We start from the raw sequence: 14,142 nt of genomic DNA, 5'->3' as shown, positions 1-14,142 counted from the left end.
GTGATTGATGGCAACTTGTGTCTTCAGAATCCCCCAGAGGTCTTCGGTTGGAGGGCGGTGGGGGTCAGATCAGGAGACACTTGGCACCTAAAATCACTTTCACCCCTGTTCTTCAGAAATGCAACAGATGTGCGTTTTGGATCATGGTCATGTTGGAAAAGTGCAAGTCTACCAAGGGCACGGAGTGATGGGAGCGTCTCACTAAAGATCAGAACATCTGTGAATTCATGATACCAATGACATGAAGCCGCCCCCCCCCCCCCCCGATGCCAGCAGCACTCATGTGGCCTCACATAACACAGCCATCAACAGGTCTCATTGTAGGCATCGAGCATTAAGGAAAAAAAAATAAAATAATTTGGTAAAATGCACTGTGCCTGCAGTGCAACGTAGTGGTGGCCGTGTCCTTATGTGGGGGCACTTGAGCACTGCCGATGTCGGAGGCTACATTGCATTGATGGTATCAAGAATTCATAGATGTTTTGCTGTATAGTGAAAGAAGACACTGCCATCACTCCATGCTCTTGGTATACGTGCTAAAAACCAGAAATATAATACAATATATAATATAATATAATATATGATTATATCGGCACAGTCAGTATATTATATTATATTATATTATATATGTGTTCCTGTTATGTGCTGTCTAATGGCCATGTCTGACCATGCAGGGGCATTGTGTGATCACACCACATCTCCACGAGAAATAAACAAAACAAAAAAAAAAACCAAACAAACCAAAAACATCCAAACACTACAGCACGGGATAGCAAATAATTCTCTTTGGGGAGGTAAACTATTAAAAAATAAAAAAAAAAAAAAAAAAAAAAAAAAAAAAATGGGCAGGGCAATGTTTTACCTCACAAAAACAAAATCAGCTGTCGCCCTGTGCTGTGATAGAGATGTGGTATGATCAGACCATGTACCTGTATGGTCAGACACTGCCATTACACAGTACGCAGCAGGGACACAGATTATCTTTTAAGAATAATTACCAACAAGCACGATCCTTCTACATAATCTATTGGAATTTTTTCAGAATGCTTCAGATATCAAGAAGTCATCACTGGACATTGCATGGCGGTATTATCGGCCCACCTGTATCTGTACTATATGACAGCATTAATTGTCCTATATGACAAATTCTGATCTGAATAAATTTATATAAAAATTTTTTGTTTTTGCACACCTCTAATTATACTCATTCCCTTACATACAAATTTTCCCAACATAACACTTAATGAAATTGTAAACTTTATTTTTGAGTATAGCAAGTAAAAAAAACAAAAAAAGAGCAAGAGACTCAAACCGATTAGAAATGGAAATTAGAGATTGGCATGAATTTGTTACTTTGTAAATCTGTCCAAAAAAATTGAAAAATTGTGCATCAGTTTTATCGAGAAGTAAAATTGCTCAAATTTTCTCTTCTGTATATAAATAAATTATCAACAATCATTTTTTCAAAAAGGCACATAATCTCCCAAAGGCCACAACCTGTAAATGAGAATTTGTAGCTTCAAGACTTTTATTCTTACAAAACATCTTGTGCTGATACAGCACCGTGCTCGTTACGACAGAACAGGACTTCTCTCCGGACCAGGCCGTTTTTGAGATGGAATTGATCTTCTTTCATGGTCTTTATACAATGGATATGCTTTCCCCAGATGATGCTTTTCATAGCTGGTAACTGATGAAGAGTATCCTTGGGTAAGGACACCACCGCCGAATTCAATAAGTTCAACTCTTGTAAGGAACTCAACCCAAAGAAGACTTTCTCGGTTAGAGATACCAGATTAGGATTATTCGAGAGGTCAAGAACTTGTAGAGACGTCAATTCTCGAAAGCTTTGTGGGTCAATCTTGCTTAAATTTGGCATGTTACTCAAAGACAAATGGGTCAAACTTTTAAGTCCTAAAAAGTTGTGGTCCTCGATTTTGGAAATTGGATTTTTATCCAGATTAAGAAACTGTAAAGGAATTCCTTGAAGGCCTTGGACAAATCGTAGCCTATTTTCTGACAAATTCAAGCTTCGTATGTTTGGACGAGGATTATCCGATCCTTTTGACAGAGCGCTAATCAAATTGTTGGAAAGATCGATGTGTATGGCTTTCCCATTATTTTGGGAGGCGAATGTACCGATATTTATCTCCACCAGTTTATTAAAACTTAAGTCAAGTTCTACAAGAGGAGAGTAATAAAAGCTATGCTCCGGAAGAGTCTCCAACTGGTTGTGGCTCAGATCCAAGGACTCCAAGTATCTTAATTTGGAAAACGTGGAAGATGTAATTGTTACTATTTGGTTGTAACTCAAGTTTAGGTTGATCAAAGTCGTGTACCCAGGTCCAGACAACACGGACTCGTTGACATGTTCCAATTTGTTTGAGGAAAGATCTAGATAAGTTGTATCCAGTGGGAGAGAGACTGGAACAATGTGGGATCCAACCCCGCTACAATCCACTTTGGTCAGGCTGAAGCTGTCGAACAACCCAAAAGTTTCAACATCACAGGAACATCCCGGGAAACAAGGCTTACTTGCAGCAAAGATGCTGGTGAGGAACAGTATACTGTACCAGGGAGATCGCCCCATCGTTATACCTAGAAGACAACAAGCAAAAATAAAAAATTACCCCAAGAAATAAATTTCACATATAAAATTAAAAATGTATACCAGCTGCACATAAGTGTAGATAAAAAAGGTGCTTAAGTTATACGAAGGGAAACTACGAAGGGAAACTACGAAGGGAAACTACGAAGGGAAACTACGAAGGGAAACTACGAAGGGAAACTACGAAGGGAAACTACGAAGGGAAACTACGAAGGGAAACTACGAAGGGAAACTACGAAGGGAAACTACGAAGGGAAACTACGAAGGGAAACTACGAAGGGAAACTACGAAGGGAAACTACGAAGGGAAACTACGAAGGGAAACAACGAAGGGAAACAACGAAGGGAAACAACGAAGGGAAACAACGAAGGGAAACAACGAAGGGAAACAACGAAGGGAAACAACGAAGGGAAACAACGAAGGGAAACAACGAAGGGAAACAACGAAGGGAAACAACTTTGTCTGTTAATGAACGCTTCTCTGCCAAGATAAGCCATCCACACTCACAGGTGTGACATATCAAGATGCTGATTAGACATAATTATTGCACAGGTGTGCCTTAGGCTGATCACACTAAAATTCCACAAGTGTCGCCAGTTTTGAGGGAGCGTGCAATTTGTTACTGGCTGCAGGAATGTCCACCAGAGCTGTTGCCCGTGAATTAAATGTTAATTTCTCTAACATAAAGGGAGTTTCAGAGAACTTGGCAGTTCATCCAACCGGCCTCAGAACTGCAGACCACGTGTAACCAGACCAGCCCAAAACCTCAAGATCCAGCATCTTCCCCTCCAAGATAGTCTGAGACCGGCCCTGTCAGACAGCTGCTGCAACAATTGGTGCAAAACCAAAGAATGTCTTCAAAAACTGAGAAATTGTCAAAAGGTAAGCTCATCTGCAGCTCCACAACCATCACCTCATGGTGCAAGGATCTGTACATAATTCCCGTAAGCTGAAAATATCCTAGTTCTTGCACGGCAGAATACTCATCGGACACGTCACCCATTGAGCATGGTGGAATGCTCCGGATTGTTCTATACAACAGTGTGTTCATGTTACTGCCATTATCCAGAAGAGGAGTGGACCAACACTCCACAGGCCACAAACACCACTTTGATCAACTCTATGCAAAGGACATGTGTTGCACTGTGTGAGGCAGATACTGACTGGTCTGACTGTAAAGTGCACATTTTAGAGTGGCCTTTGTGGCCAGCCTAAGGCGCACCTGTGCAATAATCATTGCCTAATCAGCATCTTGACATGCCGCACCTGCAAGGTGGATAAATTATCTCCGCACAGAAGTGTCACTAACAGATTTAGACAAATTTATGAATATTTGTGAGAAAAACGCTGTTTGAAAAAAATAGAAAAAAGTCTTAGATCTTCGAGTTAATCTCATGAGAAATGGGAGCAAAGAAGGAGAAAAAAAAAAAAAAAAAAGTGTTTTATGTTCATATTTCTGTTCAGTATATACACCGTATACCAGCAACAGCTAAGAGTAGTAATCAGCAGAGCTTGGAATTGTACTGGTGATTAGGTAGTCAGCTCTGGCTCCAGTCCACTACATACATACATACATACATACATACATACTGTCCTATTATTTATACACATGCACATTATATATTACAAGCAATATACACACTTTCCTATCACCGATCACTACTGGTCACGTCGAGCCTCGCAGCGGCTGTCTGATTGCGGAGCCGGCACAGCAAGCAGCATGTCGATAAAGCCATTTTTACCCTCCATAATTGGCAAAATTTCATAAGACTAAGCAGTTTGTAGTTCCTGATAATACCCCATCCTAGAAAGTGCCCATGCTTTATTATGGCACAGAGCTGGGGCACAGCATGAGTCCCCATTACCCGTCTCTTAGGGACATCTCCTGCGCCACATGTGTAAATATTAAGCAATTATTGCAGGAGCACAAAGGGATGGGGCCCCATTATCTGCCGAGAGACGGCGGCTTTTATATTTCATCCAAAACCCCAGAAGCAGAGAGAAAAAGGTTTCCTGGACTCTGCTTATTAAGAGCGAAGCTTATTTATCTAAAAAGGCAAAACATCACTGATGTTCCACATCCGTCCAGAAGAGTAGAAAGTCATCCACTTTCCATTATGACCACTAATACGGCACTGGCTGGCATAAGGGCCACCACCTAGGGCTTTCAAGAAGATGGGCTTTAAAACAAACAGTGTGATCTTTTCAACCTAAAGAGATTTTTTTTGGGGTTCTGGTGGTGACGGGGTGGGAAGGGGCACAATTGTGTTAGCACCTAATCTCCCCCAAGGTTAGGGAAGCCAGGGCAGCAGTGTGGAGCCACAAGGTTGTCCTTGTGAAACCGGTCTCAATTGACTTTTATCCGCAAGGGAAGGAGTGAATAAGATTTTGTAGTATTGATGCAATATGGATTACAAATTATACAAAAAAAGGAGATGCCGTCTAGTACACACACACACACACACACACACACACACACACACACACACACACACTTTTTTTCGAAAGACTAAGCACTTTTTTTTTCAATGAAGCCAACACTAAATTAAACAGAAATACCCTCTATACATAGTTAATGTGGTAAATGACTAAAATGACTATTCCAGCTGCAAACGTCTGGTATTTAATGCAATATCTACAAAGGTGTATAGAGGCCCATTTCCAACAACCACCACTCCAGTGTCTAATGGTACATTGTGTTTGCTAACTGTTAGAAGGCTAATTGAGGTTTAGAAATCTCTTGTGAAAGTATGTTAGCACAGCTGAAAACAGTTTTGCAGATTAAAGAAGCTATAAAACTGACCTTCCTTTGAGCTAGTTGAGAATCTGGAGTATTACATTTTCTGGTTCCATTAAACTCTCAAAATGGCCAGAAATTAAACAAAAAAAAAAACAAAAAGAAGAACTTTCATGTGAAACTCGACAGTATTATTAGAAATGAAGGATATTCCATGCGAGAAATTGCCAAGAAACTGAAGATTTCCTACAACGGTGTGTACTACTCCCTTCAGAGGAGAGCACAAACAGGCTGTAACCAGAGTAGAAGAGAAGTGGGAGGCCGCGCTGCACAACTGAGCAACAAGACAAGTACATTAGAGGCTCTAGTGTGAGAAATCGACACCTCACAGGTCCTCAACTGTCAGCTTCATTAAATAGTACCCGCAAAACGCCAGTGTCAACGTCTACAGTGAAGCGGCGACTCCGGGATGCTGGCCTTCAGTGCAGAGTGGCAAAGAAAAAGCCATATCTGAGACTGGCTAATAAAAGGAAAAGATTAACATGGGAAAAATAACAGATATTGGACAGAGGAAGATTGGAAAAAAGTGTTAAGGACAGATGAAGCGAAGTGTGAGGTGTTGGGATCACACAGAAGAACATTTGTGAGATGCAGAACAACTGAAAAGATGCTGGAAGAGTGCCTGACGCCATCTGTCAAGCATGGTGGAGGTAATGTGATGGTCTCATGTTGCTTTGGTGCTGGTAAAGTGGGAGATTTGTACAATGTAAAAGGGATTTTGAATAAGGAAGGCTATCACTCCATTTTGCAACACCATACCATACCCTGTGGACAGCGCTTGATTGGAGCCAATTTCATGCCACAACAGAACAATGACCCAAAGCCACCTCCAAATTATGCATGAACTATTTAGGGAAGAAGCCGGCAGCTGGTATCTGTAATGGAGGGGCCAGCCCAGTCACCAGACCTCAACCCTATAGAGCTGTTGTGGGAGCAGCTTGACCGTATGGTGCAAAAAGTGCCCATCAAGCCAATCAAACGTGTGTGGTGGGTGTGTGTAATATCTCCAGATTACCTCCACAAATTAACAGCTAGAGTGCCAGAGGTCTGCAAAGCTGGAATTGCTGCAAAGGAGGATTCTTTGGCTAAAGCCCGAAGAAAAAAAAGTATTATTTCAAGTAAAAATCATTATTTCTAACCTCGTCAATGTCCGGACGATATTTTCTACTCATTATGCATCTCATTTGATAAATAAAAGTATGATTTTTCATGGAAAAGAAAAAGAAATTGTCTGGGTGACGAAAAAAAAAAAAAAAAAAAAGGGGGGGGGAGATCAGCAAAGGCCCCCATAACAAGGTTGGTGGAAAACACCAATGTCAATCAATGGGACCAGCTGATCATCCAATGTGCATAGTGGACTCTCTACTATCCCCAAATGTCAGAAGAGAAGAGGATCCGGCTGTTGTGATTTCGTTGGCTGATATCTTTCAGGGTGGCTAGAGGAATTGTGACAGCAGACATCATTCTGTCCACATGAAGGCCAAACCTTCATACAGCTTATGGGGGAGGTAAAAATAAATATGACAGGAGTGGGGGAAGAGAACCCTAACAATTAAGGGGACACGTACTACCGTATTTTAAAATTGGTAACGCATATTAGCATATGTTAATTGAGAAAATAGCAGGGGGGGGGGGGTAGAGCCACAACCTAATGATATAAAAAAGTGTTAGCTGTAGTACCCAGGTGTTGCCCGGGATAGTAACTGTCTCTCCCAATCTCTGTGTCTGTTTCCATGTCTGTATGTATTTGTATCAGTCTGTCTGTAGCTCTGTGTTGGCTCTGTGTGTGACCAGCTGTTTTTCCTTGGTCGGTCGGTTTATCTGTATCTGTCTCTCCACTGACATCTTTTTACCTCACACACAAGCTTGTTATACTGACAGTTTATTTGGTTCCTACAGCAACCACTAACAGTTGCTATTAATAGCCTATAGCTCCCACCTCCATTCAGTTTAATGGCGGCAGAATTTTTGGAGTGTAATTGTAAAGCGTGGGGTTAAATTTTCCCACCCAAACAGTCTGACGTTCCCTGGGTCACAGAATGTCTGCAAAATTTCGTGATTGTAATTGCGACGGTGCGGATTCCTTTAGCGGACATACACACACCTTTATATATTAGATAGATGAGAAATTATAGGGTATGTGGTGGGGGAAGGGAGACCACCACAATCCAAAACCACACACTATTTTTTTCTGAAAGTGTGTAAAGTCTTTTATACTAATCACTTGCGGTCAGATCCATGAAACAATGGTAGCCAAAACTGGAATGTACGTTGTATGAAATAATTTCTCCTCCATATTCCTGTTTCTGATGCAATAGCTTGGTGGTTTTCGGAGCAGCAGACTGACATTGAGTGATATCATTAGTAAAAGGTTCTTTCAGATGTTCACTCCCCGTCAGTGATCCATTTGGGGGGTATAAATTTGCCCTCAAAACCATTGTGAAAGAAGTCAACGCTCAACCCAAATTACCATTTTTCCACCCATTTAGTCCCTTTAACCAATTTGCAGTCAGAGTTGGGATTTAAAAAATAAAAATAATCAGTTCCAGTCAAACTATTTAAACCATTAGAGAAACATTAAGCAATAAACCTCAATTGTGAAATAATGTTGAAGATGTAACAGAAGCAGGTTGACTTGAGGCACTTTATATTCCCAGCAGAAGTGTGTGGCTACTTGTGGCTTGCCTTGACTAGAACATGCAAATCCGGCTATTCCTCCCCTTACTCTATCCTGGGCGGCATGGTGGCTCAGTGGTTAGCACTGCAGTCTTCCAGCACTAGGGTCCTGGGTTCAAATCCCACGAGGATGAAATCTGCAGAGTTTGTATGTTCTCCCCGTGTTTTTGTGTAGCACCCAGGGATATGGGGTACTCTGTTCCGGGCAGAGTCTCTATTGGGGACAAGACGATTGTGGCAGTTAGGCTAGAAACACACTTATGCGTGTAAAAATCAGTCCGAGTTGCATGATAAAGTCGGACGATTTCAGTTCACTTTATGATCAGTGTGCAATGCAACTGCGATCCTGGGATTTTTCCTCATGATTGCAGTGCGTGTGCAATGCGTGTTTGATGCGTATGGGATCCGTTTTTTCTATGTCATCTGCCATTCAGCTCTGGTACATGGCCGCTGACAGCAGACACAGACAGAGCAATGTAGCAGAGCTGAATGGCAGATGGCAGCAGACACAGACACAGCCGCACAATCAGAATGAAGTCGGATGAACTTCACCCGACTTAATTGTCATCCCGTGGCTCTGTGTGCCCATGGCCTGATTTTCGGTCACCGGTGAAGGTCTCGCCTGTGACTGCAAATCCCCCGAGTGACCGCAGTGAGCCGCGTGATCAGCGATGCAGTCACTGAGGTTACCCGCGACCACAGCTGCAGTCCTCCAGCTGAGATCTGTAGCCGAAGGTAACCTGAGTGATGTCATCGCTGATAGCGCGACTCACTTCAGTCGCTGCGGGGAGCTCAGAGCGGTCGTGGTCTGTGACCGCTCTGTCAGCTTCCGATGTAGCAGAGCTGACAGCGTCGAGGGACCTCTGGATTACGTCGGGACATGGAAGGGTATTTGAATAAAGTGGTGAAAGAGGGTTGTTTTTTTAGTCATTTATTTCAAATAAGGATTTTTTGGTGTATGTCTTCATTTTCTTAAACTTACAGGTTAATCATGGAAGGTATCTCGGGAGACGCCTGCCATGATTAATCTAGGACTTAGTGGCAGCTATGGGCTGCTGCCATTAACTACTTATTACCTCGATTGCCACCGCACCAGGGCAATTCGGGATAGCCGGGTACAGTCCCGGGACTGTCGCATCTAATGGATGTGGCTATTCCGGGCGACTGCTGGCTGATATTGTTAGGGTGGTTGGCTCCCCATAACGTGGGGCTCCCCATCCTGACAATACTAGCCTTCAGCCATGTGGCTTTACCCTGGCTGGTATTAAAATTTGGGGGGGGGTGGGGGACCGCAGTCTGGTTCTCTGGTACCTTCTTCCCCTACACCTGTCTCTGGTAAGTGGAGTCCCATGGTATGGAACACTGTGGGTCCCCGGTCTGTCCGCCTGACAGTAGCATGAACCCTGTAGGGTCGAGGTGTACCGCCCCGTGCTCTGCAGCCGAGCCGCTCTGATGCGGACCTTCAGTGGGTGGCTCGAGGGTCTCCGGACCCGGGGGTCTCGCAGTCACTTCAACTAAAAAGGGGTGGGGTTATGGTTTGGAGACGTAGATGCACGGCTGGAGCAGTGTTAAGTTCGTGACGCCACCCATGGGATGTGGTGAAGGTGGACACCGCTGCAGTTACGGGGTACCCGGGGGAGATGTTCCACAGCAAATTGTTAACCCCTCCGTGGGCAGGAATGGTGGCCCCGGGACCCGTTGGGGGAGGGGGAGGGGGGGGGGGGGAAGAGGTGTTTGGCGGTGTAGGGAGATGGGCGACTCACTAGTTTTGTACTCACTATTAGTGAACACACGAGTCTCTGGTAAACCAAGGTGATGGTGGTCGGTGGCTGTAGTCTGTTCCCCCACCCAGCTGGTGGTCTCTGTCTTTCTCCCGCAACTGTGTTGGATGGTGGACTGCCTGTGCTTGCAACTTCAGGAGTCCGCTCCCGGCATGTGGTTGCCTAAGGAGCCCTTTACCCGCAGACGCTGGCCTGTGGGATCTCCGAGCCATGGCAGTTTATTCCCCTCGTTGGGCTGTCGGCTTCAGTCGGGACTTTGCGGCCAGGACTAGAGGTCCTGTCCCACCCAATCAGTTAATTAGCTAGCCCCCAGTAGCTTCTGGACCTAGCTTCAGGGTCTGAGTACCCCCCTTTGTGCTCCGGTTTCCGAGTCGGTTCCCCAGGTTGGTACCGGCGGGCCACTACCCTGTCCCGGTCCACAGAGCCGTCTTTTCGGCTCCTGCAGACGGAGACCGCAGTCTGCCTCCTAGCCAAAAGGTACCAGGGCTCCTAACACGGCACCTGCTCAAATTGGTTTCTCTCCTCTGCTGGAGCTGCACACAGCTCCAGCTCACACACCTCTCCAACTTGAACTCTCCACCTTATCTGACTACTTTCCCGCCCCAGGCTGTCTGAACTCCTTGGTGGGCGTCTTCCAACCGCCTGGTTCCGGCCCCTGGTGTGTCCAAGCCCCGAGGGGGGGTGACTAGGGTTTAAATGTTTGGCTGTATATTACCTATGAGGGACAGGTGTAATGCGGGGCCCCATCTGTGACTACCTGGCCCGGCCAGGGCGTCACAGGAGTCTCTGGTCCTGTCCCCGGCTCTTTGCTACTGAGTCTTTGGATTCTATAGGTAGAATAGAATCTGGCTCTACTGAGCCAGATTCTATTCTATATATTGGACTTATTTTTTCTGAGCTCCAACTTTTTGTAACCTCTACTCATGTCTTTTGCTACATTATCTTTCAACGAGGAAGAGACCTCATCCATTTTATCTAAAAAGTTACCACCTCTGGTACTTTTCTGACCATCCCAGCAGAGGAAACAAGATCCAGGGACTACGAGAAAGTCTATAGAAAATTAACGGCATTTGAACTTCATTCCATCACGCTAGCTGAATACTTTAAGACAAAGAGGATTCCTCGTGGCTTGAGGGTCCCACTCCGGCCTACCCTATTTTCTGATAATCAACGTTCTGTAATAAATTTGAAGGAATCCTTAATAAATGTTCAATGGACATTATTATACTCACTATTGACTACCTGCAGCAAGAGATCACGGACACTACCAATCAGATACGCAGCATTGAGGAGCAACTAACCAATACGCTTCCCACGGCAGAGTGGAATAGTATCAAGACTCAGACTCAAGAGACCATTACTGAATTTAGAAAAACACTACAAGACCGAAAAAGATCAAAGTTTATCAGGGACCAGGAGGACTATCAAAGGGACCGTGTGTACAAGTGGCGTTTTTTGGATTCTCACGACAAACGGCATACTTATCAGACATCCTACCAGAGCTCTACTAGCTCGGATAGTGACCAGAGCCACTCACGAGGGGCATCTTTTTTAGGACCTCGCCGTCCCCCAAAAGAAAGACGAGGAGGGGGAAGAGGAAACCCCGGGACCTCACAAAAGATCACGACCCGGTCACAGGTAGGACCAACATAGTCTTTAACATTTCCTCATACCATCTATCACCCACAGAGACGAGAGTCCTACAGAAGGGACTCTCCTGTCCCACCCCCTCATTTAATGAGTTTTCATTAGATCAGGAGTTACGCAGTTTCTTCAGGTCAGTTAGACTGAAAGTTCAGTTTCGAACTTCGGACATTAATCATACTACTGCCCTGACAACCGATCCCCATATGTTTAGATTAAATGATCTTAAATTGTCCATAACTAGTACATTCTCTCCCCCAAGAATATATCATCCTGTGGAGACTTTTATTGGTCTAGTCACTGCAGATACTAAGAAAGTAATTGGTGACATAAGGGACGGTCGTATGCATATACGTCATAATTTAACACCAGAGGAGACACAAGCGTTACAAGGCCTGAAGAATAAGAAACTGATAATTAAGCCAGCTGATAAAGGTGGGGCGATAGTGGTTATGGATAGGTCATATTATGTGAATGAAATTCACGGACAGTTAAATGACAGAACCACCTATTCCCCCATTCCACATGATCCTACACCAAGGATTAGGGAGACTATTCGACACCTGGTGGATGAATACACAGGATTGGGTACTATTGATGGGAAGTTGGCAGACTTCTTAATCAAGGACCATCCAATCACACCAGTGTTCTACACTTTACCAAAAGTGCACAAAAATCTGACTCAACCACCAGGTCGTCCTATAGTAGCATCGACAGAGTCCATTCTCTCTCCACTGGCCGTAACGTTAGAAAAAATCCTTAATCCAATGGTACCCCTTACCCAGTCTTACATTAAAGACACCTCGGATTTTCTTCGGCTCCTCGGAACACAGAATAGTTCCCCAGATGACATTTTAGTAACTCTTGACGTAAATAGTCTCTATACGAGCATCAGTCACCAGCAGGGTATAGAGGCCGTCACCACATTTCTTGATAAGCAAACTGTACTTTTACCTCACCAAAGGAAATTCAGTTTAGATCTTCTTGAGATTATACTGCATAATAACTTTTTCCTCTTCGAGGACCATTTATACAGAAGAAAGGGACCGCAATGGGCTCTAACATGGCGCCACCGTATGCGAATCTATTCATGGCACATTTCGAGGACAATTTTGTCTATAGCCATCATCTATATGCCTCCCATGTCACCACTTGGTGCAGATATATAGATTATATATTCTTGATTTGGCACGGCGATTTGGACTCATTGCTGTTCTTTCACAATGATCTCAATAGCTGCTTGGAAGGCTTACAGTTCACGCTGCATCATGACCTACATAATATTAGTTTTTTTAGACACTATGGTAATGAAATGCCCTGATGGCAAACTAATCACTGATCTATACACGAAACCAACGGACAAAAATAGCCTTTTGCATTTTACAAGTGCACATCCAAAACACGTAAAAAAGGCTTTACCATTGTCACAGATCAGAAGGGTACAATGCATAGTGTCTGATCCGGCCACTCAAATAGAGCGTTGTGCAGAAATTAGCCAAAAATTTGTCAATAGAGGTTACCCACAAAGTATTGCAGTCCCTTGCCCCTCTAATAGAGAAAAAACGGTGATTAAGGGCCCTAGGGTTGCGTATGTTTCTACATACCATCCCTTTCAATCGCAGATAAAGAAGGCCATCCTTGGCCACTGGTCCTTGCTGGGCAAATCTTACCCGGAGGTGCCAGCCTTCCAGAATCCACCATTGTTTTGTGATAAACTACCGAGAAATTTGCGGGATTCATTCATTAGAGCGGATGTAGGTTCCCAACAGAAGGAGCCCCGTCAAACGTTCCTTCACACTGCACGTAAGGGCAATTTCCCGTGCTTACATTGCATGCAATGTTCGAATATGACGAAAGGTAGCTCTTTTTCCCATCCACGTACAGGTAGAATTTTCCATCTTCAGGATTTCTATACATGTGATTCATCTTACGTGATTTATCTCAAAGTGTCCTTGCGGTCTCGGGTATGTTGGGGAGACCACCCAACATATCCGAGGTCGGATAAGTAAACATAAGTCCACTATCCGATGTAAATATGAACTTCTACCCATCGCAGCACATTTCATGAAGGCAGGCCACTCTGTTTCGCAATTACGCTATCAAGTAATTGAGCACATCCCACTTAGTAGGAGGGGGGGCAATAGGGTCTTGAAATTAAAGGAAAGGGAATCCTTCTGGATTTACACCTTACAGACACTCGAGCCTAATGGCCTCAATCATCGTGAATATGAGGTGTCATACTAGGATTATTTTATGCAGCAAAATTGTGTATATGACAGGGGACTAATGGAACTTAAATTTATTTAGATTACAAGGGGCATCCAAACACTAATTTAGATTATAAGGGGCATCCAAACAGTTGAGACTGATGGAATATTGATATTATTAGCCCAATAATACTGTTTACGTGTCGCTTTGATCTTCCATAAGACTAATTACTTTTCTTCTTTATTCCCTAGGCACCTTAAAACGTCAGCACGGATGTCACAATACCATCACATCACGCTTACCTCGGGATCACCCCTGTATCACCTAATACACTTATCCTGTGTGTGTGTGCGCATGCGTGCGCGGCCGTGGGGATCCTAGACCGCTCCTGCGCGCGTTCTCGTTCCACGGCCGGCGTCTCGCCGCCT

At 44.1% G+C, this 14,142-nt stretch overlaps 1 protein-coding gene across 1 annotated transcript in view; it reads right to left on the bottom strand.

Annotated features, from left to right (window-relative positions):
* Nucleotides 1-1,271: 1,271 nt before the first annotated feature.
* TSKU (tsukushi, small leucine rich proteoglycan) overlaps nucleotides 1,272-14,142 on the bottom strand; it is a 36,770-nt gene continuing 23,899 nt past the window's right edge. The window contains exon 2 of the mRNA XM_075334691.1: nucleotides 1,272-2,598. Coding sequence (XP_075190806.1) covers nucleotides 1,535-2,590 — 1,056 coding nt within the window. The 5' untranslated portion in view covers nucleotides 2,591-2,598 and the 3' untranslated portion in view covers nucleotides 1,272-1,534. The remainder of the gene's footprint in view (nucleotides 2,599-14,142) is intronic.

This window comes from Anomaloglossus baeobatrachus, chromosome 2, assembly GCF_048569485.1.
Source record: "Anomaloglossus baeobatrachus isolate aAnoBae1 chromosome 2, aAnoBae1.hap1, whole genome shotgun sequence".
Lineage (NCBI taxonomy): Eukaryota > Metazoa > Chordata > Amphibia > Anura > Aromobatidae > Anomaloglossus > Anomaloglossus baeobatrachus.
The sequence above is the reverse complement of the archived record's forward strand: the minus strand, read 5'-3'. Positions and strand labels throughout refer to the sequence as shown.